The sequence below is a fragment of the Mustela nigripes genome, chromosome X, assembly GCF_022355385.1.
Source record: "Mustela nigripes isolate SB6536 chromosome X, MUSNIG.SB6536, whole genome shotgun sequence".
NCBI lineage: Eukaryota > Metazoa > Chordata > Mammalia > Carnivora > Mustelidae > Mustela > Mustela nigripes.
This window is the reverse complement of record NC_081575.1, coordinates 15356917-15383114: the sequence shown is the minus strand read 5'-3', so window position 1 is coordinate 15383114 and position 26198 is coordinate 15356917. Positions and strand designations below refer to the sequence as shown.

The following is a 26198-nucleotide window of genomic DNA, read 5'->3' as shown; positions in this document are numbered from 1 at the left end:
GGCCGCTTCCACGGTCGCCTCGGGGGCCGCTTCCACGGTCGCCTCGGGGGCCGCTTCCACGGTCGCCTCGGGGGCCGCTTCCACGGTCGCCTCGGGGGCCGCTTCCACGGTCGCCTCGGGGGCCGCTTCCACGGTCGCCTCGGGGGTGGCTTCCACCTTCACGTGAGGGGCCGCCTCCACGCTCACGTCAGGGGGTGCTTCCACCTTCTCCTGGGGAGGCCCTGCCGCCGCTGCCTTGCGAAGTGCCATGGTATTCTTCAGTTCGTCACTGCTGTGGCTCCGCAAGGGCATGTTTATATACTGGATTAAGGCACTGTGGGTACCTGTGGGTGAACGAGGACAGGATGAGACTGCCTATACACTGAAACCAGACAAGACACAAATGTGCCACGTAACAGTACAAGAACAGGAAGAGAAAAAAGAGAGACTATGTGTTCATTAGTAAATTGCAGGGATTGCCCCACAACATGGAAGTGTCTAGTGAAATGGAACCCACACACCGGACAGAAACATCTCGAAGTTGGTTACTTCAGAAGCACCACCTTTAAGAGGTGTAGTGAAAGCAAAAGTCCACTACAGGCGAAAAGAGGATGCTTCTTCAAAGTTGATGTCTGCAATAAGTCATTTCTCTTTTAATATCACAGTTTTGAATGATTTTTATAACACATTATAAAATATTCAACACTTTGAAAAAGTAATCTAGAACAACTTCACTAGGGCCAGAGACCTTACCATTTCAAGTGATCAGGTAAGAAACTCCGTATATGGTGATTTAAATGTAAGAAAAGAGCATTTCTCACCCATTCTAAAAACTATAATAAGACATTAATCAGAATGGGCTAGATTTTCAAGGTCTCTTCCAGCTTTAACAATCTAAATTTTTTGCCAGGGCTCCTGGGTGGCTCGGTCATTAAATATCTGCCTTTGGCTCAGGTCCCACTCCCCCCCTGCTTGTATTCCCTCTCTCCCTGTCAAATAAATAAAAATCTCTAAAATAAATAATTTATTTTTGCCTAATAAATGGATAAAAATGGATAAAAAAGAGGAAGAAAGTGGTAATGCCAATGTTGGGAACCAGGCAGCCCCACACTAGTGGTGGGGTGTAGATCTGTATATGCTCCTGATAGGGGGGATTGGGGCAAGAAGGCATTAAAAGCCATTAGGACACAGTCTTTGTTCCCACAATTTTACTTCAAGATCTAGCCTTAGGAAAAAAATCAGACACGAACTTACAGCATTATTGATAATACTGAAACAAAACTATAATCCAAATATTCAACAAGAAATTTAGAAAATACTAAGGCAGGGGCGCCTGGGTGGCTCAGCGGGTTAAAGCCTCTGCCTTTGGCTCAGGTCATGATCTCGGGGTCCTGGGATCGAGCCCCACATCGGGCTTTGTGCTCAGCAGGGAGCCTGCTTCCCCCTCTTTCTCTGCCTGCCTCTTATGCCTACTAGTGATCTCTGTCAAATGAGTGAATCTTTAAAAAAAAAAAGAAAAGAAAATACTAAGGCAGTCATTCACAGTAATAATATACAATTTCCAGACCTAGAAAATGATAAATATATATATACTTTTTTAAAAAAGATTTTATTTAGGGCACCTGGGTGGCTCAGTGGGTTAAGCCTCTGCCTTTGGCTCAGGTCATGATCTCAGGGTCCTGGGATCCAGCCCCAAATCAGGCTCCCTGCTCAGCAGGGAGCCTGCTTCCCCTTCTCTCTTTCTCTGCCTGCCTCTCCGCCTACTCGTGTGTGCGCGCGCTCTCTTTCTGTCAAATAAATAAATAAATCTTTTAAAAAGTTTTATTTATTTGAGAGAGTGCCTCCACACACAGGCACACAAGGGGAGGGGCAGAGAGGGACAGGGACAAAGGAGATTCCCTGCTGAGAGGGGAGCCCAATGCAGGGCTGGATACCAAGACCCAGAGATCATGACTTGTGCCAAAGTCAGATGCTTAACCAACTGAGCCCCCCAGGTGCCCCCAGAAAATGGTACATATTGAGTATAGACAAAAGCAAATCAAAAAAACAAAAACAAGTTATAATCCCATTTTGTAAAGAAAACACTAAATATTCAGTTCCCAGTGAGTTACTGAGATAATAAATTATATTTAAAATTTGTGCTACAGGGGCGCCTGGGTGGCTCAGAGGGTTAAGGCCTCTGCCTTCGGCTCAGGTCATGATCTCAGGGTCCTGAGATCGAGCCCCGCATCGGGCTCTCTGCTCAGCAGGGAGCCTGCTTCCCTTCCTCTCTCTCTGCCTGCCTCTCTGCCTACTTGTGATCTCTGTCTGTCAAATAAATAAATAAAATCTTTAAAAAAAAAAAAAAATTTTGTGCTACATTAAATATTTATTGCTTGTATAATAAAGAAAAGTAAATATTTTTTAGAAAGTATTTGGTGGTAGCTTTTATAAGACTTGGTAAATTTGTCACCTCTTCTTTAACTGGGTGGTGAACTTTTACATGATCTCATCAAGTAATCAAAATAAAACAAATTACCAAAGACTGACTACTCATGAATAATCTGACATTTTTTCTTTTAGACACCCACTTTTGGTGGAAAAAGCATTTTATTCACACACAGATCTGTATGTATCTAAATGGTCACATTATTTAACACTGACAGTTTGTGCTACAAAGAATATATTAAGTACAGCTAGAGAAATTTAAGATAAGTATTATATTTTTGATGGAAGTAACAGATTATTTAACAAGAATGGAAGTTAATATAAGAACGATCTTACAGGAGACTGGGGGAAGACTGGCAGAAAATAATTTGACATATATATAATAGGGCAAAAACAAAGTCAGGAATCTGAACCAAAAGTAGTAAAGCTGCACTCCCAGAAAGTCTATGATAGCACTGTATTATTTTACTAATTATATGAATATTAACAGAAGAAAAAAATAAAAGAATAAAAGTGGTGGGAAGAAAAAAGTGGAGGAAAAAAGAATAATGGGAATAGTGCATTTGAGCTCTCCACTACTGAGGACTTCTTACTACCCACAGGCATATCTAACACTCTATGTGACCTCTGAGAAAATCCACATAAGCCTGAAAATGGGTTTTATTTTATTATTTATAAAAAGCTGAAGAGCAGCTCAAAGTCACTCTTCCACATTTTAGGGGGAAAAAGAGTGGAGTAGGAAACTTCCTCCCCCTTGCTATTATAAAAATTTTTGATACTCTGAACATCTAGTACTTTTTTTAAAAAATCACTTAAAAATTTAACCACCACCACCACAACTACCTTATTTCATCCTATCAATCAACTATCATTCAGATAACTCAACCTACCATGCTAGAAGGCATAAAACAAATATGTAACGCAAATATCAGTCATCTGGAAACTACTGATTCAAATTATTTTTATGCCTTACTGCAACAAATTAAATGATATAACCTGCTTTATAAGTGCAAATATGAACACTTTTAGGCTTTCCACCCTATGCCTGTTACCTGAAGTATCTTTGCCAGGAACTGACAAGGAAGCAGCACTTTTGCTCCTGGCTATTGACGCTTTGGTAGGGACAAGCAGGCGAGTGATTAAATTACTCTCCCGAAGACTGGTATAAGACTGACGAGCTAAATGAGAACAAACAAAAAGAATTCAAGTTGAAGTCTCACAAATAAATGCACAGCATATGAACTGCACATGAGAACTTTCCCAGCCTACAAGTAGAGGAAATGAGAGCAATATATATATATATACACACACACACATACATATGTATATATGTATATATATAAATATAAATAATGGGACTGAACATCACCACTGGATCCGACTGCCTTGCTAGGGAAGAGAGTACCTGAATTAAGGGTCAAAGTCCCCGGCATACTCAATAACCCCAGTGCAGAAATCCAGGTAACATATCTAACAAAGCCCTATCCCAACGTATCGTCTCTACGGGAATTCACAATGTTGTATGTGGCAAAACAACTTTGAGGTGGACTTCTACAGATATATGCCACTGACAGTCATAGTGGTCAAGTTCATTACCAAAAGCTCCAAGGGACTGACTAACTTATTTTGTTAAAAGTGCATCTTGTAGGGGCGCCTGGGTGGCTCACTGGGTTAAAGCCTCTGCCTTCGGTTCGGGTCATGATCCCAGGGTCCTGGGATTGAGCCCCGCATCGGGCTCTCTGAGAGCCTGCTTCCCCCACCCTCTCTCTGCCTGCCTCTCTGCCTACTTGTGATCTCTCTCTGTCAAATAAATAAATAAAAGTCTTTAAAAAAAAAAAAAGTGCATCTTGTAGGGGCGCCTGGGTGGCTCAGTGGGTTAAAGCCTCTGCCTTCGGCTCAGGTCATGATCTCAGAGTCCTGAGATCGAGCCCCATGTCAGGCTCCCTGATCAGCATGGAGTCTGCTTCTCTCTTTCCCTCTGCCCTTCCACTCCTGCTTGTGCACTCTCTCAAAGAAATAACGTATTTTTTAAAAAAGAAGTACTTCAGTAATAAGTATGAAATTTTGTGTATAATAATCAGCAGTGAACACATGCACAAAGGTTAGATGTGGGTAATGCTATGAAACGCAACAAAGCTTTGAAGTTCAAATTATGGGGACGCCTGGGTGGCTCAGTTGGTTAAGCAGCTGCCTTCAGCTCAGGTCATGATCCCAGCGTCCTGGGATCGAGTCCCATATCGGGCTCCTTGCTCCACAGGGAGCCTGCTTCTCCGTCTGACTCTGCCTTCCACTCTGTCTGCCTGTGCTTGCTCTCGCTCACTCTCTCTGACAAATAAATAAAATCTTAAAAAAAAAAAAATGAAGTTCAAATTATGGTCAATAACTTAAGAATTTCTTAACACTAGCTAATGAAATGTCTGAAGAGAATTAAGTCTTCCACCACAAATCTTTATCTATACCAACACTCTGTGATCTAGTCCCTCAGGTTCATTATATACCTCCTGCTCAGATGACAACAGAACTACCTATTTCACTTAAAGACAGACTCTTTGGGCATCTGGGTGGCTCAGTGAGTTAAAGCCTCTGCCTTCCCCTTCTCTCTGTCTCTGCCTGCCTCTCTGCCCACTTGTGATCTCTGTAATAAATAAAATCTTTAAAAAAATTAAAAAAATGAAGACAGACTCTTGGCTTCAGCCAAATAAGTATGACATCAAAGGACATTTTGCAGTTAAAGAAAGGATATTCTGGCTTCAAATTTTAGGAACGACTTCTCAGGCAACCAAATGTTGACACAGATCTTTTTTGGGAGAATGACAAGTGCGGGGATAGGGAAGTGCAGAGAGAGACGATCTTGAGCAGGTTCCAAGTTTAGCTTGGAGCCCAACTCAGGATCATGGCCTGAGCCAAAATCAGGAGTTGGTGCTCAACTGACTGAGCCACACAGTACCACAAAAGATCTCTTTTAAACCACTATTTAAGACTGGTACTTAGAAATAACTAACCAGTTGGTTTTTCTTCTACTTGTAGAGTTTCTGAAGGTGCCTGCAGTTTGTTAGATCTTCTCGTCAAGGATGAGCTTCTCTTCTTTTCTATATTTTCTGGAGATCAAAGGCAAAGGAATATTACTTTTTACAAATTATTTAAATGTATTATTTCAGAAGTGAGTCACTCTTCACACATTTTTTTATCTTTACTTTTGCTTATAAAAATCTAAATTTCCAATCTTCTGTATACCCCCAATTTAAAGCTCATTTGCTCTTTAGGTGATCTGGACAATAAAATTTATTAGGAAAAAAATAGTTAAAAATTAAGAGGATAATGTCTAATGCTACCTTACAAGATCACCATTCCCAAATTGGGACTATACAACCCTTAATTCTGGACACAATCCATGACATCTATTACTAAAGTAATGTATACTTTAGTTATAATGGTTATTTTTTTTAAACAAAAATGATCATTAACCTTTGGCACAGATGTCACAATTTTAGCAACCTAATGAAAAACATGGTCAGTGTAGACACAAACAAATTCTGACTCAGGATACTGAGACGTATCTGTTTAAAGAATAACTTCTCTTTTGGGAACCTATATATTAAATGTGGGGACCTGTAGATATTGACAACATAGCATCATTTGAAAATTCCTGAACTGATAATGTAATTGAACAGCATGAACCAGAGGTATAATCAATTCAATCATGTGATTAAATCACACATCCTTTATTTTCATACTGCAAGAAAAGACAAGATAGTGTGAACAGTTCGAGTCAGTAATGAGCAGAAGAAAAACAGACAATTTCAATTAGCCAAGCTTTGTAAAACAGGGCTACTTAAAATATTACAGGTTATCAGATTATGAACTTCATTTGTGTGTGAAATATTCATCTCTCTGGATCAAAAAGGTTTCATTTCAATCTGAAGAGATTTTACAAAGGTAAGCCACCACCAATACAGACTTTATTTTCCCTGTCATCATTGTTTCAGAGTGTGCAGTAATACTATACCTATAAGTAAGCTATTTCACAAAGTATCTTCCATCATACCTTCTCATATTAAAAACTAGTAAAAAGGGGCTCCTGGGTGACTCAGTGGGTTAGGCCTCTGCCTTTGGCTTGGGTCATGATCTCAGGGTCCTGGGATCAAGCCCCGCATCGGGCTCTCTGCTCAGCGGGGAGCCTGCATCCCTTCCTCTCTCTCTGCCTGCCTCTCTGCCTACTTGTGATCTCTCTGTCAAATAAATAAAATCTTTTTTAAAACACTAGTAAAAAAATCATTTTAAAAAAATCATTTAGGGGCGCCTGGGTGGCTCAGTAGGTTAAGGCCTATCTTCAGCTCAGGTCATGATCTCAGGGTCCTGGGATCAAGCCCCGCATGGGGCTCTCTGCTTGGCGGCGAGCCTGCTTTCCCCTCTTTCTCTCTGCCTACTTGTGATCTCTGTCAAAAAAAATCATTTAGGGGCGCCTGGGTGGCTCAGTCATTAAGCATCTGCCTTCAGCTCAGATCACGATTGCAGGGTCCTGGGATAGAGCCCTGTATCAGGCTCCTTGCTCAGCAGGAAGTCTGCTTCTCTCCCTCTCCCACTCCCCCTGCTATGCTCCCTCTCTTGCTGTTTCTCTGTCAAATAAATAAAATCTTTTTTAAAATTACTTGGAATTGCTCTTTCAGTGCAATTTAACTAATTATTATCCTAAAAGGCATCGCCTATTCCTCCTCTTTACAAATCTCTTTTAATAGCATGAGGCCTATGAATGAAAGCATACTAGTATTTGCTCGTTATACTAAAAATGTCATACATGTCTGTGGAAGAAATATGTGCTAACTCCTCAAAGCAATTAGATAGTTTCTGAAACAGAGTGAATGCTAGTTAAACAAGTAAAATATATCAAAATGAATGTTTTTGTGTATACATGAAAGTATATAAATACAACACTGCAATGAATTCTAGTTTTTCTAAAGGATTGAAATGGTGAATAATAAATTAATTTCATTATATGACAAGGAAGGTGCTAGAGAAAACCTTCCCACATTAATCTACAAATGATCCCAGGCTACACCTTAAGTGCTTTGGGAAAGCCTATCAAGGATTAGGGTGGTAAGTGGATCAACTTTTGTTAGACCACAGCAGGGAATCTGTGTCTCCCTCTCCCTTTGCCCCACTCACCACTTGTGCTCTATCACTCTCTCACTTGCTCTCAAATAAATAAAACGTTTTTAAAAAGATTTTTAAATTGAAACCATAATTATGCCTTTTTTTCTTCAATTCATAAGGCACTGAAGTGGGAATGATGTGGAATATGTTTGCTCTGTCTTCTTCGTGCCAAGTCACTTCTGTTTTTGCCTCCAGAAAGGACTTTTTTAAATTGATTGATGGGTATGGTTTGTCTAATCCATTTCAATTATCAGTGGGAAACAACATGCACAACAAGCCAGAAATGGTCACTGACAGTCAGGTGAAGGATTTTTTTTTTTAAGATTTTATTTATTTATTACAGAGAGAAATAGTGAAAGAGGGAACAAAAGCACAAGAGAGCTAGAGAGGGAGAAGCAGGCTCCCCACTGAGCAGGGAGCCCTGACATAGGGTTCGATCCCAGGACTTTGGGATCACGACCCTGAGAGGAAGGCAGACACTTAAAGACTAAGCCACCCAGGCGCCCCAGGTGAAGGATTTTTTTAAAAAAGGAACACTAATTAAAAGGGCAAACACTAGAAGCAAAAGGTATTGAGGTTGAGGTGCCTGGGTGGCTCAGTGGGTTCAAGCCTCTGCCTTCAGCTCAGGTCATAGTCATAGGGTCCGAGGATCGAGCCCCATCGGGCTCTCTGCTAAGCAGGGAGTCTGCTCCCCCCCACCTCTCTGCCTGCTTCTCTGCCTACTTGTGATCTCTGTCAAATAAGTAAAATCTTTAAAAACAAAAACAAAGGTATTGAGGTAGTCATGGTAGATAATTTCTTTTTTGTTTAAAGAACATCACATTAGCACTACAAAGAGTTGTAAAGAGGAGGTTAGCAATGCTTTGCTCATTAAACATGGGTACCATGTTATTTGCTTTGGAGGAAAACACGGGATTACTGAAATGTACAATTTCAACATCACGATCTATCTATCAAATGACCAAAATATAAGCCAAAAACAAGCATGACAGAGTGAAGAGCACTGAATTTCTTGGGGTCTTAACTATAAAGCCAGGAAGGTAATTACACTTGCCTTTCACCTTTACAAGGTTGTCATGAGTAACAAGTACGACATTATGTGAAGCACATCAACCTGTCCACTGCTGCATATATGCTAACATTTTCCTTAAATGAGGTGATATTCAAGAAACTTAACAGAAATTAAATGACCAGTCTAGTTACTCTCTAGGAAAAAGGATCTCATTTACTGGTAGGTAGAATTTGAATCCGTTTCACTGATGAAAATACAAAACAGTAATGACCACCTCCACCAACAACAAAACCAGGTGATTCTCTTCTGAAATAAATCTAAATGTTCCACAATCTAAAGGATAAGTGGTACTGTGAAAAGACATTTAAAAGAATTTATTTCATTGGTTTAAAATTCAGGAGAATACATGAAATAACTACTTACTCTTGGCAACAGAACTCTGAAGACCTGCAGATGACACAGACATTTGTTTCTGTAAACCAGATGTCTCTTGTTCAAGTTTCTCAGTCGATACAGAACGTTTACTGGCTGAGGAAAGATATATTTACTGTACTCATACTTAAAACATCACTAGCTGCAACAAAGTAAGTTCATGATGTAGTTCTATAGAGTATGTGCACTAGTTAGGTGCACAATGTTAACTGTCATTCCTTATGCATGATATAAATTTAAGTTTTATGGAACTGTAGAGCTCTGTCCATTTATAGGAAAATTTATAGTAGCTGCAATAGTAAATGAGACTATTTTTAAAATATGCACTGGATAAAATATGCATTGGATAAAGCTATATAAAATTCAATCATTTTTATAGAGATTACAAATGTAAATGGTAAGATTTTGTATATACTGGATAAAATATTAAAATTTCTTTTGCAGGGGCGCCTGGGTAGCTCAGTGGGTTAAAGCCTCTGCCTTCGGCTCAGGTCATAATCCCAGGGTCCTGGGATCAAGCCCCGCATCAGGCTCCCTGCTTCTTCCTCTCCCTCTGCCTACTTGTGATCTCTGTCTAATAAACAAATAAAATCTTTAAAAAAATTTCTTTTGTAATCTTACATGATACAAATGTTTTACTGGGCACACCAAAGAGTACATGGCAGCATTTTCACTTAAAACACAAAGCTCAAATCCCCACTGTAAATGCAACCTTGCAGCAACAGCCAATATCTAAATATGAGCATGAATAACTTAAAAGTTTAACAGTTTATTAATTACCAGTTTTGGTTTCTGGGTTCACAGCTGTCGAACCTTCCCATGACCATCTTTTTTGACGATGATCAACACGGTTGCTCCGTTCCAATGTCCGACAGAGAACAGCCTTGAATCTCTCCTATTTAAAATAAATACCAACAAATTTTTACCTATTCAACATACTGGATAGTGTAATTTAGATCTGTGGGTTAGAACACTAACCCATTACCAAATTTTTGTATCAAGCAAAATTTGGGGGGGTATGAGGTTAGGTAATAGTTAAAAATGAAGACCAAAAAAACAACCGAAGACCCTATTTCTGGTATCAATCAATGTCAATGCTTCTCCTGAGTAACAGACTTTAATCTTATGGATATGAACTGAAAAACAGACTGTGCTTACCTCTGCTTGTATCATGAGGAAATTAATTAATTAATTAATCTGAGAGAAAGAACGTGCACATGCAAGGGGAGCAGCAGACAGAGGGAGGAGGAGAAGCAGGGAGCCCGACATGAGCCTAGAGTGCCAGACAACAAAAGAGTCCAGGGAGGTAGAGAGAGAGGCAGGGCCCCAGCACAGCTGAGAGGAAGAGTGCACAGGGCAGAAAGGCAGTGGAAGCCAGATAGGAGAGCAAGCGCTGTCTTCTGACTGGCCTGCGCTCAAGTCAGAGGAGCAGCTGTGAGAAGTGAGACCGCGGCCTACTGAGTGAGGGGTCTCTGAGCATGAGACCACTGGCATAGAGCGCAGAGACCCAAGTGAGCCGCAACCCAGAGCATGGAAGGGCTCTCTTCCCAGGCCTTCGAGGCTCCGCTTTACCTCAGATAGCAGGTCGAAACTCAGGGATCTGAGAGCACAGGAACAAGAGGCTCTACCGCTGAAGGGGAGAGAGAACTGGGACTGGATCCCTTGGCAGGAGAGGGGGCAGGAAAGGCAGTGAAAGGCTAAGAAAAAAGTATTCCAGTGCCAGGTGACACCACGTGGCATCTGATGGAACAGGCTAGGAAACATGTACTGTACCCTTTCTTCCTGTAGTTTTTGTTTCCTTTTTTCTTCTGCAGATATTCTCCGCTGCTCATCCTTCTCTTTTTGTTCTTTCAGCTTCCGTTGTTTCTCCTCCATCTGTTTTTCATATTGGATCCGTGATTTTCTTTCTTTTTCAAGCAGTTGTGTTTCCTTAGTAGCTGAAATATTCCAAATACATTTTCGAGGCATAAGAGCAAAGAAAATATTTAAGTTTTCTACAGTACTCACAAAGAAGGAGAAAGTTAATATATCTCCTCCTCTTTCTTAAAAATAACATGACCCATGCCAATAACAAACGATTATATAAGTGAACAAGAATCATTTGCACTGAGTGTTCATTTAATTCTAGAGAACAGAGATGGCATAGATGACCCTCATATCCTGTCCAAGCTAAAATTCTGAATTAAAAACAAGTATTTTCTTTCATGTGATATTTCTGCTGATTTGAGGCAAAATTAAACCCCACAGATTAACATGCTATATACATTAAAATAAGAACTAAAAAGAAAACACATGGCCAGAAGAGGTTTTTTTTCTTCTACTAGGAAACTTCTTTCAAAGGCCTCAGCTACCCAGACCATATTTAATCATGCCCGTTTTACATTCATGGAGTTAAGACACCACACTATGGAACAGCATGATGTTTTCCTATTTCAAATTTTCCCTCACTAAAGCCTGGACAGCATCTATGCAGTTCTAAAATGCACTCCCCAAGAGCTCCAGGAAGAAATAACTCCTCACCAAAACAAAGAAAAATGATATCCATTTGAATGAAGCTGAGCACAAATTTTGTCAAGGGATTTCAAAGGCCAGAGAAAAATGCCTCGTTGAGAAAGGCATTCTCTTGAGGTGTAAAAAGATTATTCTTTTAGGTCCAAATTTACACTTATGAAGCCTAAATTAGGATTATTAACAACTTCATTTTCCTTTTTAGAGTCATTTTTATTGAAACCCCATTCTGCTTGTTCCTACAAATGCTGAAATTTTCACACCTTAGTTTTCAGAAAATTAGAGCTAACAGAAACTACTTCAAAAATTAAACAATCAACTATTTTTAAGGCCTTCTTTATCTGCCTTAGTATAAATATTCAATCCAACATAATACATCCCAGAAAAAATGTAATCTATGTATAAACAGATCAGGAAAAGTAGATAAAATCACTTTGAAAATATGTAACCTCAACAGAAAATTTATTCATTCCGATTTTAAGTCTAAAATATACCTTCTTGTTGTCTTTTGGTCTCCTCTCTTCGCTCCTTTGCCAACCTCTGCTTCACATCATTTTTAAGCACGGATCCATCTATTACTAAAAACAAAAAAATATATAGTAAGGCATTAATAGATCTGGTTTTATTGACTTGACACTCTGACATCTATAAAAAAGCATTCTAGAAATTATACCTGGTTTGAAAGCAGATCTTATATTTGCAGATTGAGATGGATGAGTGCTGAAACTACTTTGATTCCGTCTTTCTTCGGCAATGGCGTGAGCAGCCGCAACTATAATACAGGGAGAGAAAAGGAAGGGATTAGATATTATGAATGCAAACAGCTAATACAGGGGGAGGCAAAGCCTGGGCAATTGTCCTTGATGATACAGGACAGCATCTCTTATCTAGAAGACAAAATCAGGACAGATTAATCCAGGTCAACAACAAAGACATATTGAGTACCTATGTTCAACAACACTTTACAAAAGAATTAAGGCTGTTTACTGTGGGTGTGCCAGTTTATCTGAGGACTTAGAGCTTGTTAGTGGGAGTGGCAGCACCAGCTTGTGGATAAGTAGGAGCTAATGATTAATAATTTTCAAAAATGCCTCAGACAAGATATCACACCAAGTACTGGAAAAACTGAGCTGGCACAGAAACGGAAAAACTGTTTCATCATAAATTGAGAATTTTGAAAAGACGTGGTGTTTACAGGTCTGAATTTGGAAGCAGAAGTGTCAACAGTGAGATCCTCAGAGACTGGACCCAATATTAAAAAGTACATTTATAAATTACGTAGATGGGTTTTCTTTACCCACGTTGCTTTAAAGATACCAGCAATGCCTGCCTTTCCCCACCCCCAGTCTCTGTCTGGGTGGAGGCCCAGGCACTTCCAGTTGCTAAAAGCTCTATTCTAATGCAGTGAAGGTGGAGAAGCACTCAAGGAATTTCCATTGAGATAGTATTATTCCAGGTAGAAAAATGTCCGGCAAACAAAGATAAATTTACACATGCCTTGTAAAATGTGCCCAAAAGTGGTAAATAAACTTCAATAAGGGTGAAATACAAGATTAGGGGAGCACAATTTGGGGGAGAGTAAGAAAAACAAATGCCAGGATGACACACACAGCAATTATTATAGGGGATTCCGGAGCCCTTGAATTCCATTTATGGCTGCATCTAAAATGTCCCACAATGCTGGGCATCTTCAGGAAGAATCTGGAGATTAACACTGAAAACTCTCCTTCTACCTCTGTGAATGCACAGGAAATATGTCCCTGTGATATTGCATACACTTTTGTTTTCTATATATCAGGAAAAAATTTAACAGTTGAAGATGACGGTTAAAATAATTAAAGGAACAGAGTATCTGTCATTGTACTTAAAGAATGAAAGGACTCTGAGATGTTTCTTGTCTGGGAGGAAAAGAGATCTGGGAGTCATTTTACAGAGTAACCTTGAAAGTGAGCTCATAATTGCTGCCATAGGGACCACTATTTCAAAAAGGAAAAAGGATTTTTTTTTAACCACAGAGACCTAACAGCTCAGATAATCCATGATTTAACTAAATTTGAAGATTAGACTCTTCTCAGCTTCCTTCATAGTTCAACTACCAGCAATTCTGTGGACCACAGATTATCCTCTGAATTTGCATACTAGTGTATTAGAACAATTCTTACATATAGTCTATAAATTAATTAAACCCTCTTATATACTCTCTCCCGCTTATAACATCTCTATGTGAGCACAGAAAAAAAAGTTAGTTTTGCACATTCCATTTTCCTGATTAGAAATCCCAAAGAAAGTTCATATTTTAGCACAAATTACTTGACCATAAGGACAATCTCTTGAAATGTATAATTTTACCATATTTGTTATCTCCCTCTCTACCTCTGTCTCTGTCCACCCCAGTCCCAGTCATGTTCTCTCTCTCAAATAAAATCTTAAAGAGTCACCTTTTGCCTGGAGGTTAATGAATAGGGTAGAGTTTATTACCAGAACTGAAGAACCTGAATCTGTATTTATGGTACTTTCCTAAAAATTGCTATAACAAATACCGTATATCAACCTCACCATTTACGAAATTCTTTACATTTGTATAACTTCATTAAATTCTAGCAACCCTATAAAATGGATATTATTATTTTCCATATTTTTTACAGGTAGGAAAAACTGAAGCTAAACATTATTGTCCCAGATCACGCAGGTAGTAACTCTGGGTCTTGTGTTTGAGCCCCAAAGTGGGTAGAGATTACTAAAAAATAAACAAGACACAACAAAATATTCCTCAAAGATATCATGTCTTAAAGTAAATTACAGTTTCCTACCAGTCAGAGCTGCCTACAGTGGAATGGCTACTTGGAAAAATATTAAGCTGTTAGACTATACATCCAAGTTGTAGAAGCTGCCCAGGATTTTATAGCTGGGACTCTGGGTATTAGACTTGAGAATCTTAAGGTTTCTCCAGCTCTAAAATTCTATAATCCTCTCACTCAACCTTAGTAGCTTTTTCTGCATTTGTCTAAAGAAATTACTTGTGAATTTAGAAAAACAAGGTGACAGATCAGTGGCAAAGTTTCTTATGCTCATCAGATTGAAAAATTCATATAAATTATCTTACAATTATGTGTAAAAGTATAAAACATTTTCTGTTAAGTGTATTTAGGGATGCCTGGATGGTTCATTGGGTTAAAATCTGCCTTCTACTCAGGTCATGCTCTCAGGGGAGTCTGTTTCTCCCCCTCTCTCTGCCCTGCCCCTGCCCACTCCCCACCACCCCCCATGCTCCTGACCCCTATCTCTTTCAGGTAAATAAGAATTTTTAAAAAGTGTATTTCTTCAGTATGTTACAATCTTAGCGCAGTACTATGCACAGAAAACATAATAAAATGAATGTACATAATTCATGCCCCCTTAGAAGTCACTTGTTCAGGGACAACATTTTAACTCTTGGAGCCAGGCTCCCAGCAGTAAATGAAATTAACCAGATTAACAGATTCAGGGCTACTCATGGTTACTTGGATAACAGAATAAAAAGAAGCAACTGTCACAGTGGCATCTCATTTGCCACTAAGTGGCAAAACATTTCAATGACTCCTTGTCCCCTTCAGGAAAACGCTGAGACCATGAGGGCAAATCTTGTTGAAGCCCGAAGTCTGTGAAAATTCTAACATATAACATGTGATGTTTTCAATTCCTAATAGGAAATGGGCAACAAGGAGGTCAATTAGGGTTCTGGGTTAAGCCCTTTTTGCATGACTAAGTTTTTGGCTTGAAATACTGTGAATCCAAGCAACTGTTTAATAAAAGATTTTAAAATACTTCACAACATTCAATATCCAAAAATGCTGGGGAAGGGGGTTATCCAGAATGCTGGTTACTTTAAATCACTGAAATAAACAAATGGCAGAGAGCCTTAGGTGTCGACAAGTAATGAAACAATCCGAATTTAATGCACTCTCTCTCTAGGTAAAGATGAAAGTGTATTTGCTTCTAATACGTTGTTTGGGGAGTGGATTCAAAGTATTCTGAAGTAACACAAAGCCTCTCAATCGCAGCCAATTTTTCAAGTGCAAATGAAAAATCCCCAAGGCTTTCGATAAAATCAATTAAGATCGTTTTATTCTCAAGCTCATAGTAATAGCAACTGGCCTGAGAAAACCAAGTAACCTCCCACAAGCGAGAAATACCATTTCGCTCCGCGAGCGGAGCAGCCTCCTGGGCTAAGCAATGCGCTGCCAAACTTTAGAAAATTAACGCTTTGGGGGCAGTTCAGAAGAAAGCACACTGAAGTGCTGCTTCCCGTTCATTGCCGCCTAGGGTCTGCAAGATGTCCCACGGAAGGTGACATCTTGACGAAGTCATGTGCTACAGCAGGCAAATCAGGAGGAGCGGAGAGGCAAGTTTCTCCCAACTTTCAAAGGAACAGCCCCCAAGGCTCCCTCCTCACCGGACGTTGGCCGGGAGGGTGCAGTAGATTAAGTCCTTGGGAGAGGCAAGGACTGCGACCGTGGGAGAGGATGCGAGCGCCCCGCGCAGAGAGAAAACGCCCGGCTCCCGGCGCCTGGAAAGGCTGCCCTGGCGCGCGGGGTCTTGGCGGGCGCCCGCACATCCCGGGCTGTGGCGCGTCCGTTCGATGGCCGCGCGGGCGCCCGCCGCCCCCCAACGGCAGGCGCAGCTCAGGACCGTCCTCCGGGTCCGGGGTCACAGGCCCCTCCACCACCCCCCCGCGCCCACAGCGTCCGTTAGTTCCCTCACGCCCCGCCCGCGGGGTTCGGCCGGTGGCGGCGACCGTTGGAACGCTGGCCGCGGGACTTCGGCCGTCGGTGATGCCGGACGGCCGGCCGTTCCTCCTCCCCACCCCCGTCTCACAACGGTTCTCTGTCCCGTCCAGGGAAACTCCGGGGCGGGTGAGGGGAGGACCGGACGGCGCGAGGCCACTCCGGAGTAAAGTTTTCTGACGCCCTCCGCGCCGCTTCAACGGCCCCCGGGGCCACGAGACGCCCGCCTCCCGCGCGGTTCCGAGTTCCCCCGGGAGACGCCAGGCCGCTCACCCATGCGTTCGCGCATCCCCCTCAGGGAGGTGCCGCCGCCGGCGCGCTCCGCCATCTTCTGAGCCGCCGCGTCTGAAACCGCTGGCGGCGCTGGGGGTCCAGTGCGCAGGCTCCGGCGCCGCCGTCTGGCCGGCTTCGGCCGCGGCGCCGGGGGGCGGGGCGGGGCGGGGCCCGCAGAGCCGCCGCGCCCGCCTGAGACCCGCAAGCCCTGCAGCGCTGCTCACTACACACCACGTCCTGAGCCGCTGGGCGGGGACCTCTGGTCTAAAGAACCCTCTCCTGCGTTCCAAGTTCTCCTCGCATCGGTGTGCGGGGGGCCAGCCAATCGTCAGCCGGCTTGGCCACCCAACATTCCTTTTTCCCTTTCATCCCGTCTACATAGCAACGCAGTAACGTTCCTTCCTTTCTTCATTTGTTCCTTCGTTCTTTTAGGGAGCATTATACCGAGCGCCTCCTGGGTTCGCTTGTATCAGGAGTTTGCTAGTCTTTGAAACACTACAGAAAGGCCTAAGTGAGGGGCAAGAGGCCCAGAGGCAGGTTAGAGATGTTCCTGGAAGGCACTAGGGGCCCAATCAAGAGTAGAGCCTTTCTTTAAATCTTTGCAAAATAAATCATGACACTGTCAGGTCTCAAAGTTGCATGAATTGTCTCTACGGTGTTTGTGGATCTTTAAGTGAAGGAGAGGGCTTGTGGGACACGCACTTTGATGAGCCCTCTATATCTCAAGATTTCAGGGAGCTGTAAAGGGGAAGGAGCTAATAGCAAACATTTATTGACTCTTACTATGTGCCAGGCCCAGGCACCATTATCACTCCCATCTCGTAGATAAGGAAACTAAAGCAGAGAGAAGTTAAACTATTCACAGTCACACAGTTACTATCAGAACTGGAATTTGAACCCAAAATGTCTGACCAGTAGCCTCCTCCATGTGCTTAGCCTTAAGCAATACTGTTTCATAAAAGCTGGAGATTCATACATAGTTCATAAATGATTAGCATCCAGAATCCACAAAGATCTAAAAATACATAAGGAAAAAAACCTCCAAGAAGTGAGCAAAAGGCATAAACAGGCCTCCCACAAGAGAAAAATCACAAATGATCAAGAAACATGAGAAAAGATGCTCACACTCTTCAGCAGTCCGAGAGAATACAAACAAAACCCAGAAGATATCATGTTATACCTACAGATTTAGCAAATTTAAAGAGTGAACAATAAGTGTTGGTGAGGCTGTAGATTAATACTGGGGATGGAGGAAAAAAAATACTGGGGGTGGAGGTAGGAGAGTGGGGGCTGCTATGCGAGTCAGGGGTAGAGTGGGAGTGGGGGGGAGGAAGTTTAGCATTATAAAGTATCCGAAATCCTGCTCCTGTATGTACCCAGAGAGCAAAGTTTTCCATGATGCACATGATGGTAGCCATGATTGTTAATATGACACACATGTGATTAAGACACCAGCAAAGCAGAGACACATAAATTCAGCTTTGATGATTTATCTGGAACTCCACAAATGGACAATCTAGAAAAATGCAACATCACCTTTATGGTTTCTTTCTATTTTTTTTTTTAAGATTTTATTTATTTACTTGAGGGAGAGGGAGGGTGAACACACAAGCAGGGGGAGCAACAAAGTGAGAGGGAGAAGCAGGCTCCCAGCAGAACAGGGAGCCTGACCCCGACTGACTCAGAGCTCGATCCCAGGACCCTGGGATCATGATCTGAGCGGAAAGTAGACGCTTAACTGATTGAGCTACCCAGGCACCCCACCTTTATGGTTTCTTGCAAATGCTCAAGATGTTGAATCCATTGTGAGATGCTGGACCTATCTAATAATGAGGAAATTTCAGACAAATCCAGACTGTGACGTATTCTATGAAACAACTGGCCTGGATGCTTCAAAATGTTATCATCAAAGATTAAAAACAAACATTGGAGAGTGTTTTGGATCACAGGAGACTAAAGCGACCAATATTAAAGGGCACCTGGGAGGCTCAGTTGGTTAAGCATCTACCCTCAGCTCAGGTCATGATCCCAGGGTTCTGGGATCCAGCCCCAAGTCAGGCTCCCTGCTCTGTCAGGAGCCTGCTTCTCTCTCTCCTTCTGCTTGCCACTCCCCCTGCTTTTGCGCTCTCTCTCTCTCTCTCTCTCTCTCTCTTTCAAATAAATAAAAAAATTTTTAAAAAAAAAAACTAGATTTTTAAAAAATAGCTTTAAAGAGCATTGATTATTGTAGCAATGGGGAAAATTTAAATAGGAACCATGTATTAGATAATTAGATAATTCATTTGTTCATTTCAAAGGCGGAATCACTCAAACTGTCATCTGCTCTTTGCCTGGCACGTGGCGGGGGGAGACAGGAAAGGAGCCCTGCCCTCCATTGATTCTATGCTGATTATTCGATGTCAGGGTCCAGCCTTAGGGGTTTTCTTGGAACTAGAGCAGCTCCCTAAGGAGCCCCCACAAGACTGTATATTTCTCGGAAAAATATTAGAACTAAAGGGCATCCGTTTGGGTAGAGTGAGTCTAATTCTTCTGGGGCCAACCCAGACTCAGCTGGGAAGGAACCCAGGCGGCTCCTCTCCTCCTGTGTTTGGAAAGCGTGTAAGTTCCCCAGTGAGCAAAAAAAAGAACTGGAATCCTGCTCACTTTTTTCCCCCTTGGTTATTTTTTCCCCTTAAACCTGACACCAGCAGGAAGAACATTCAGAAACCACAGGCACAACAGGTCTAGAATTCGTCACATTTTTTTTTCTATCAACCATGAAGTTTTTAAAAAATGGAATTCACATGTAATAAACACTTGGCGGACTGCCCGAGTCTAACAAATTTCCACTGCAACTCCCACCACCGCGGCACTGTACTGGGAGTTTTAAGCTTCATAGCCATGAGATGGCTCTCCTCTCCATCCCTGAACTACCTGTCAGATTCGCCCGGCAGGCCCACAGTGGAGGCACTTGGCCTCTCATTTCTGACTCTTACTTCCCATCTGTTGCAGCTTGGCTGTGATGCCAGGGTTGGGGGGGAAAGGGGAGGGGTTTCATTCTGGACTCATCTCTTGCCAAATCTATTCACATTTTCCTTTCTTTCCCCAAATCTGCACTTTTCTTCCCTCCTAAGCTACAGGCTTACCTCAGGCTCTGGTCATTTCTCAAAGCTTTCTCAGCTCTGGAATTCCCACCCCAGGAGCACCTTCCACCCACCCATGCCACAACCCTTCACAGCCACCCCTCCTCACTCCATCTCTCCTCCTTTCTCTTTGCCTGGAGAACTGGGGTGGCCTTGCTCTGTGTGCCCTCTCCTTTTTAGGGAGTCCCTGGGCCCTCCTGGGGTGGTCTGGGGGGTTGATCATCATGGCCTAAGCTCACCAGGGTGAAGGCAGTAAGCTTCTGAGGAGAGGAAGAAGAGGTATTTCCCTCCAAACTGGAAATTCAGATAAACCTCCGAGGGGAAAGGGTGTGGTGGCAGTGGTAGCCCTCTGCTCGGAGCATTGGGTGATGAGTCTTGGACACTTAGGGGAGATAGTAAGAGCTGTCATTTATCCATTGCCTACCCAATGGCAGGCACAGTCCTAAAGGCTTTGCACGGATCCCTTCATTTAACCCTTACAGTACTTTTATGAGACAGCTTCTATTCTCATCCTCATTTTACAGATGAAGAAATAGGCATGGGGAGGTTGACTAACCTGCCCATCCATGGTTAGCACAGCCAGCAAGGGGCAGAGCCAGGACCCAAGCCCACGTATGTCTACTAAGCCTTCCGCTGTGTCTCCCAGTTTACTAGGTGCTGATCTCCAGTCCACTCTTTACTCCTAACCCATACCTCCTGTTTTTCATTGATCCAGTCCTCCCACTCAGGCACCTGAGCCTTTTCAAAGCTACACTTTCTATAGTTAGTAGTCTTACTACACCTCCCAACTCAAGTGTCGATAGCTGTTTCTTAAGCCTTTAATAGAATTGACTCTGGACGCCTGGGCAGCGGAGCCGGTTAAGTGTCTGAATCTTGGTTTCAGCTCCCGTCGTGATCTCGGGGTCCTGAGATCAAGCACTGCCCGGGTCGGGTGTCAGCCTCCAGGCCCAACACACAGAGCCTGCTTAGGTTTCTCTCTCCCTCCCCCTCTGCCCCTCCTTGCCACGGGCTCTCTCTCCAAAATAAATAAATAAACTGTTAAAAATTTTTGATTCAGGGGCGCCTGGGTGGCTCAGTGGTTTGGGCTGCTGCCTTTGGCTCGGGTCATGATCTCAGGGTCCTGGGATCGAGCCCCGCATCGGGCTCTCTGCTCCGCAGGAAGCCTGCTTCTCTCTCTCTCTCTCTCTCTCTCTCTGCCTGCCTCTCTGCCTACTTGTGATCTCTGTCTGTCAAATAAATAAATAAAATCTTTAAAAAAAATTTTTTTTGATTCAAACTCTTGAGTAAGAAACCATTGTAAATAGGTGTTTAATATAGGTCTTACAGTGGAGACCCGTAGGTCTCCTCTTAAACAGCTTTCTTCTAGAAAGACTCAGCAAAATCAATAAATGCTGAGTATTCAGGACTGGATTCAAAATACACGTTAAAAAAATGCATGTGTAAAGGGAAAGACACCACATCTCTTGTAGTCTATCTTGCAATGAATGTTGGCTGAATGAATGAGAGCAAATACTAAAAGCTTCTATGTACTGGAGGAAGAAATGAAAATATTCTGGATGGCCACTGGGGTGGGGGGGGGTGGTTTGAAAAGATCTAGACTTAAAATTATTAAAGGGCAAGTAAATGTCCTCATTTTTCCCCCTTAACTTCAAATAAGGTAGAGCAAACATGGGCTGGGTCTTCTCATTCTAAATACAGGCCTTGTAACATAAAGGAAGCTTCAGAGGATGCCAAAAAGCCTAAAATATCAAGGAGTGCCCTTTACAGACACTTAGGAATTTCTAATAGAGCTAAATATTGGTGAAATCCAGATGGGAGAAAATGGGAAGAAAAGAGGAGTCGAGATAGTTTATTAGAACCCACATTGTCGGGCCTCATTCCCAGAGTTTCTGATTCTTTAAGTGTTATTAGTTGTATAACATATAACTCTAAGGAAATATACTAAATGATGTCTAGTGTGATGTCAAGTACACCTGAGTACCTAATGCTATTTCTCTTTGATGATAATAAATCTGAAAAATTCTAATACAGACCTAGTGTCTCCTAGTTCCTGATTTCCTGATCCTTAACCTTTTCTTTCTTTCTTTTTGTTTTTTTCACTAAGGGCAGGCAGATGCTTTGCCCTAGAGTACATTGAAAGCCAAGGTATTGTCATGGCAACGGCGCGAAGCATCACACAGGGAAGGGCATCACAGTGGAGGGAGGAGCACCTCACAGAGGGAGGAGGCGTGGCCGGGAAGCCTGAGGGAGGTTTGTACCACAGTCTCCTACGCTGGTCTCTGATACAACACACAACATACTCGGTTTTCCCTCGCTTTCTCTCCATCCCACAGCACACTGTACGCACATATGCACCTACATTTTAAAAGGAGCTAGTTGAATGACCGAGGGGAGAAACATCCAGATCACACACAGAAAGTGAAATGCAAAAGCCATGGAAGGAATCTCATGCATATTTATATATCGCTCTTCGTTAATCATCAAGTTTTATCTGGGACTACATACTATTCTAAAAGCTCTTAGGTCTTTAAGATTTTGAGACGTGGGGCTCCTAGCTGGCCCAATCTGTAGAGCTGCGAGTTCTTAATCTCAGAGCTGGGAGTTCGAGCCTCACTTTGGGGATAGGGTTTACTTAAGAAAGAATAAAACCATTGTCAGTGATTTAAAAATTCCATCCTTGGGGGGCCTGGATGGTTCAGTCAGTTAAGTGTCCAAACCTTGATTTCAGCTCAGGTCATGATCTCAGGGTTGCGAGATCCAGCCCCATGTTGTCCTCCTGACTGGGTAAGGAGTCTTTTCAAGATTCTCTCTCTCCCTCTACCTCTCCTCTCTCCCTCTCTGAAAAAAAAATCCATCCTTATTCTGGCTATTCTTTTTTTTTAAGATTTATTTATTTGACATAGATCACAAGTAGGCAGAGAGGCGGGGAAGCAGGCTCCCTGCTAAGCAGAAAGCCGGATGTGGGGCTCCATCCCAGGACCCTGAGATCATGACCTGAGCCAAAGGCAGAGGCTTAACCCACTGAGCCACCCAGGCACCCCCCTTATTCTGGCTCTTAAGAATTTCCCTCTGCTGGAGTTGGGGGGGAGGGCTGGCTCTACTAGTTACGAGCGTGTGACTCTTGATCTTGGGGATATGGGCTTGAGCCCCACATTGGGTGTAGAAATTACTTCAACATTTTTTTTTAAATCTTTAAAAAAATTTCCCTTTGCAAAATTCAATTGTCAATGGGCTGATACAGTTGTAGTGGAAAGTCTACACTATAAAGCCCATTGTTCCTTGAGGGCCAGCTTGCAGATCTATTTAGAGAATGTGTACTTTCAGATTTTAAAAAGGGGGCTGAGAGTACAAGGGAACCTTGTGTGCACACTCCTCAGGCCACGTGGGTCTAGCGGAATGCACACTTGGGCAGCCAAGAGCCCAGGCAAGTTGCGCCACTGGGTTCTCATCCATGTGTGTGGCTGGGGTGAAGGACTCAGCAACACAGAGCAAACCTTCAGGGCCAGGTTCGCTCAACAGCCAGCCCCTCCAGGCCCCTGAGGAGTGTTTTCAGAGAAGACTCTTAGGGTGGATGGGGCAGAGAAGAGAAAGTACAGGTTATCCCTGAGGCCAATGGGTACACAGACCACAGTTCTCTGTTCCTCATGAAAGACACACACCCTTGACTTTGCTTTTCTGTAGTTTGTAGATGTTGCTGTCAAGATAGCCACAAAAGGTGAGAGCTAGGGATGACCAGCAAGGTCACAAACTTCAGGCCTTCACTTTGACTCCAGCTCCTTTCCCTGCCCATCCGTGAAAGGCTGTCCAGATAATCTTTTGGGAGGAAAAAAGTGACAATTCCTGATCTGGTGCTGGAACCATTACGTAATCCAGCTGGAATTTGCCCCATATCCTCCCAATGAAACGGAAAAGGGACACGGGAGGGAAACAGATTGAGATATGGCTACACTGGCAAAGGCAAGCTTAAAAGGATGTTGAACCACCATGATTTTTGTGAGGGGTCCAATGAGTTGGTCCCTGTCTGCTGCTCCGGACTCAGCTCCCTCCTGGGAACTCTTTTTTGCAGCAGCAGAACTGGGCAAATACCTTGGCTCTCAGGCCCCTCCTGACTCTTCCCCACCTCACAGAGGCAGGATTCAGATTCGGGATAATCTGATTCCAGAGTTCTTGAGCTTTCCAGAAGTAGCAGGAGCCAGAGCAAAAGAGGGCCCCTAAAAACACTGCCTGGCAGCCTAGGCCAAGGGCAAAAAAACCCAGCAAAATCGAATCACTCTTTGAATCTGGGAGTGGACGACATGGGAATGGGGGAGTTGGCCAAGGGCCAACGTAGCTTGAGAGGCTTCCCGGAAAAGTCGCTCTTACAACAAGTGTTACCCTCAGAACTCTGCATGGTGTTCGGTAGAGGGTTTGTGCTGTTATTGATATTATTATGCCTGGGGATGATTAATTCGACAAAAACGTACCCAGGAGGAACTAACTAGTTCTTTCTCTGGGGGGAGGAGGGTGTGTGCCAAATCCTGGGATACAGCAGCTAAGTCTGACTTCAGAAGGAAGGTGTGAGAAATACAGCACTGATTTCAATTTTAGTTCTGTAGAAATATTTGGGAAGCCTGCTTGGTGGTGTTTTCATGATTAAAAATGACCCAGTGCGTGAGCTTGACAGGAACATGGGCCACAGCAGGCCAGACATATGCTTTTTCCCATCTCCATATGTTTCATTTATATCTTAATCCACGGCCTGCTGGGGAAGAGCTGGGTAGCATAGCACTTTGGGGACCACTGTCAGTTGGTCTCATGCTATTTTCCTAGCCTATGGTATTCACACATCCTCCACTATGAGCTGGAATTTGGCCCTGGGCCTGTGGAATTGCCATAGGGCTGACTGCAGGGGAAAGAAAATTCGAAATGTGAAATGAATTTGTTCAAATGTGAGTCAGGGATGTGTTCAGTCTGTTTATAGAAGGAGGAAATGACATTTGAAGAAAATCGGTTCTGGGAGAAATGCTGTCATTATGTAAGCTTTCAAAATTTAGTAACTGACTGGCTAGGAGAGTAACAGATTGGCTAACTTGTAAAGTACCCAAACATGACCTTTACCCATTACCGTGTGGTGGCTTGGGTCCCAGCCCTGCCACTTAGACTATTCAATGAAAAGTCTAGGTTTTTGCATCTGTAAAATGAGGGTAATAACAGTTGCTCAGTCAGTGAAGTGTCTGACTTCCACTCAAGTCACGATCTCAGGGTCCTGGGGTTGAGTCCTGCATTGGGCTCCCCGCTCAGTGAGGAGCCTGCTTCTCCCTCTGACCCTTGCCACTCCACTTGTGTTCTCTCTCTCTCTCCTTCAGTCTCTCAAATAAATAAATCTTAAAAAAAAACCCATTTTGTTGATAGAGAGGATCAGGTACAGTTCTCAGTATGAGCTCAATGTAAAATAGTAATAACAACAGCTAATATCTTAGAGGCAAATATCACATGCTTTTTTCATGTTGTCTCACTTACTCTTGACAGGCTACGAAACCAATAGAATACCATTAATACCATTAATAATGACAATACAGCACACAGCACAGATTGGAATAGATAATTCCATGCTCTCTAATCCATTCACACCCACACCTTCCACTACTGGGTTTTCATTTGTGGCCAGAAGGCGGGAGATGTTTCACAAGGCAATAGAATAATGAAGATAGGAGACCAAGAGAACAAAGCATTTTGGAGCTCAAATGCTGGAAAAGGGGTTTGCAGTCAGAGCCAAGCAGTGGCCAGGTTTTCAGACAAAGAATAATTGTGTGTAACTATCTAACAAAGAGGCTTGTTTGGGGAGAAACAACCATAGGAATCATCCACGCACTTGAAATCTTATAATGAACCAGAAGGGTCACTACCCTTTATGTCTCTGTTCCTCACCCACCTTCCTTCTCTGTTTTCCTCTGCTGTAAGGGGAGGAGAAGGCCTTTTCTAGAAAGGGGTAGGGTCTGGTAAAATACCACCCCCCGCCCCCGCATCCCAGGAGGACAGCTTGCACTTGTGGGACACAGAGTGTCTCTTTCAGGGCAAGATTATTTTAATACTAACTGAAACCAAAGCAGGTTCAAATTTCCCTTCGGCCTTGAGGAGGTATCAGCACAAAATTTCGACATTTTTTGCTTACCCTGTCTGTGCATGGTTCCAAATTCTTTCTGACTACATTTCCCACTCCCCTTCCCCTAACCTCTGCCAATTCTCTGGGTGTGGGAGAAAGGAAGCGCTTTCAGTCTGGTCTCCAACAAAAGTCATGGAAATACGAATGACAGTAATATGCTATTTGGAATTGTGTATTGTTTCAAAATAGGAAAGTCAGTTATATTTTTCTCCGGTGGCATTTTGCGCCATACTTTTCAAAACAACAAGTTAAGGAACACTTTCAGGTGAGCATTCTGAGCTAGGATTCCTCAGAAACACCAGAGAGAGAAAAACTTAAATGATGACTTATTTGCTAGCTCAAAGGCACTGGATTTTAAGAGCTTGAGATTTAATCCTTAGTCAGCTTCC

The 26198-nt window shown here is 42.9% G+C and overlaps 2 protein-coding genes across 2 annotated transcripts in view; one reads left to right on the top strand and one right to left on the bottom strand.

Moving 5' to 3' along the window:
- Positions 1-16657, bottom strand: part of MAP7D3 (MAP7 domain containing 3) — a 28221-nt gene extending 11564 nt beyond the window's left edge. The window contains exons 1-9 of the mRNA XM_059385976.1: positions 16546-16657; positions 12183-12281; positions 12004-12087; positions 10775-10938; positions 9782-9896; positions 8993-9097; positions 5409-5504; positions 3459-3584; positions 4-323 (exon numbers count right to left, since the gene is read on the bottom strand). Of these exons, the coding sequence (XP_059241959.1) occupies positions 4-323; positions 3459-3584; positions 5409-5504; positions 8993-9097; positions 9782-9896; positions 10775-10938; positions 12004-12087; positions 12183-12281; positions 16546-16600 (1164 nt within the window). The 5' untranslated portion in view covers positions 16601-16657. The remainder of the gene's footprint in view (positions 1-3; positions 324-3458; positions 3585-5408; positions 5505-8992; positions 9098-9781; positions 9897-10774; positions 10939-12003; positions 12088-12182; positions 12282-16545) is intronic.
- Positions 16658-23962: 7305 nt separating this feature from the next.
- ADGRG4 (adhesion G protein-coupled receptor G4) overlaps positions 23963-26198 on the top strand; it is a 135406-nt gene continuing 133170 nt past the window's right edge. Inside the window, 1 exon segment of the mRNA XM_059385975.1 lies at positions 23963-24065. Coding sequence (XP_059241958.1) covers positions 23963-24065 — 103 coding nt within the window.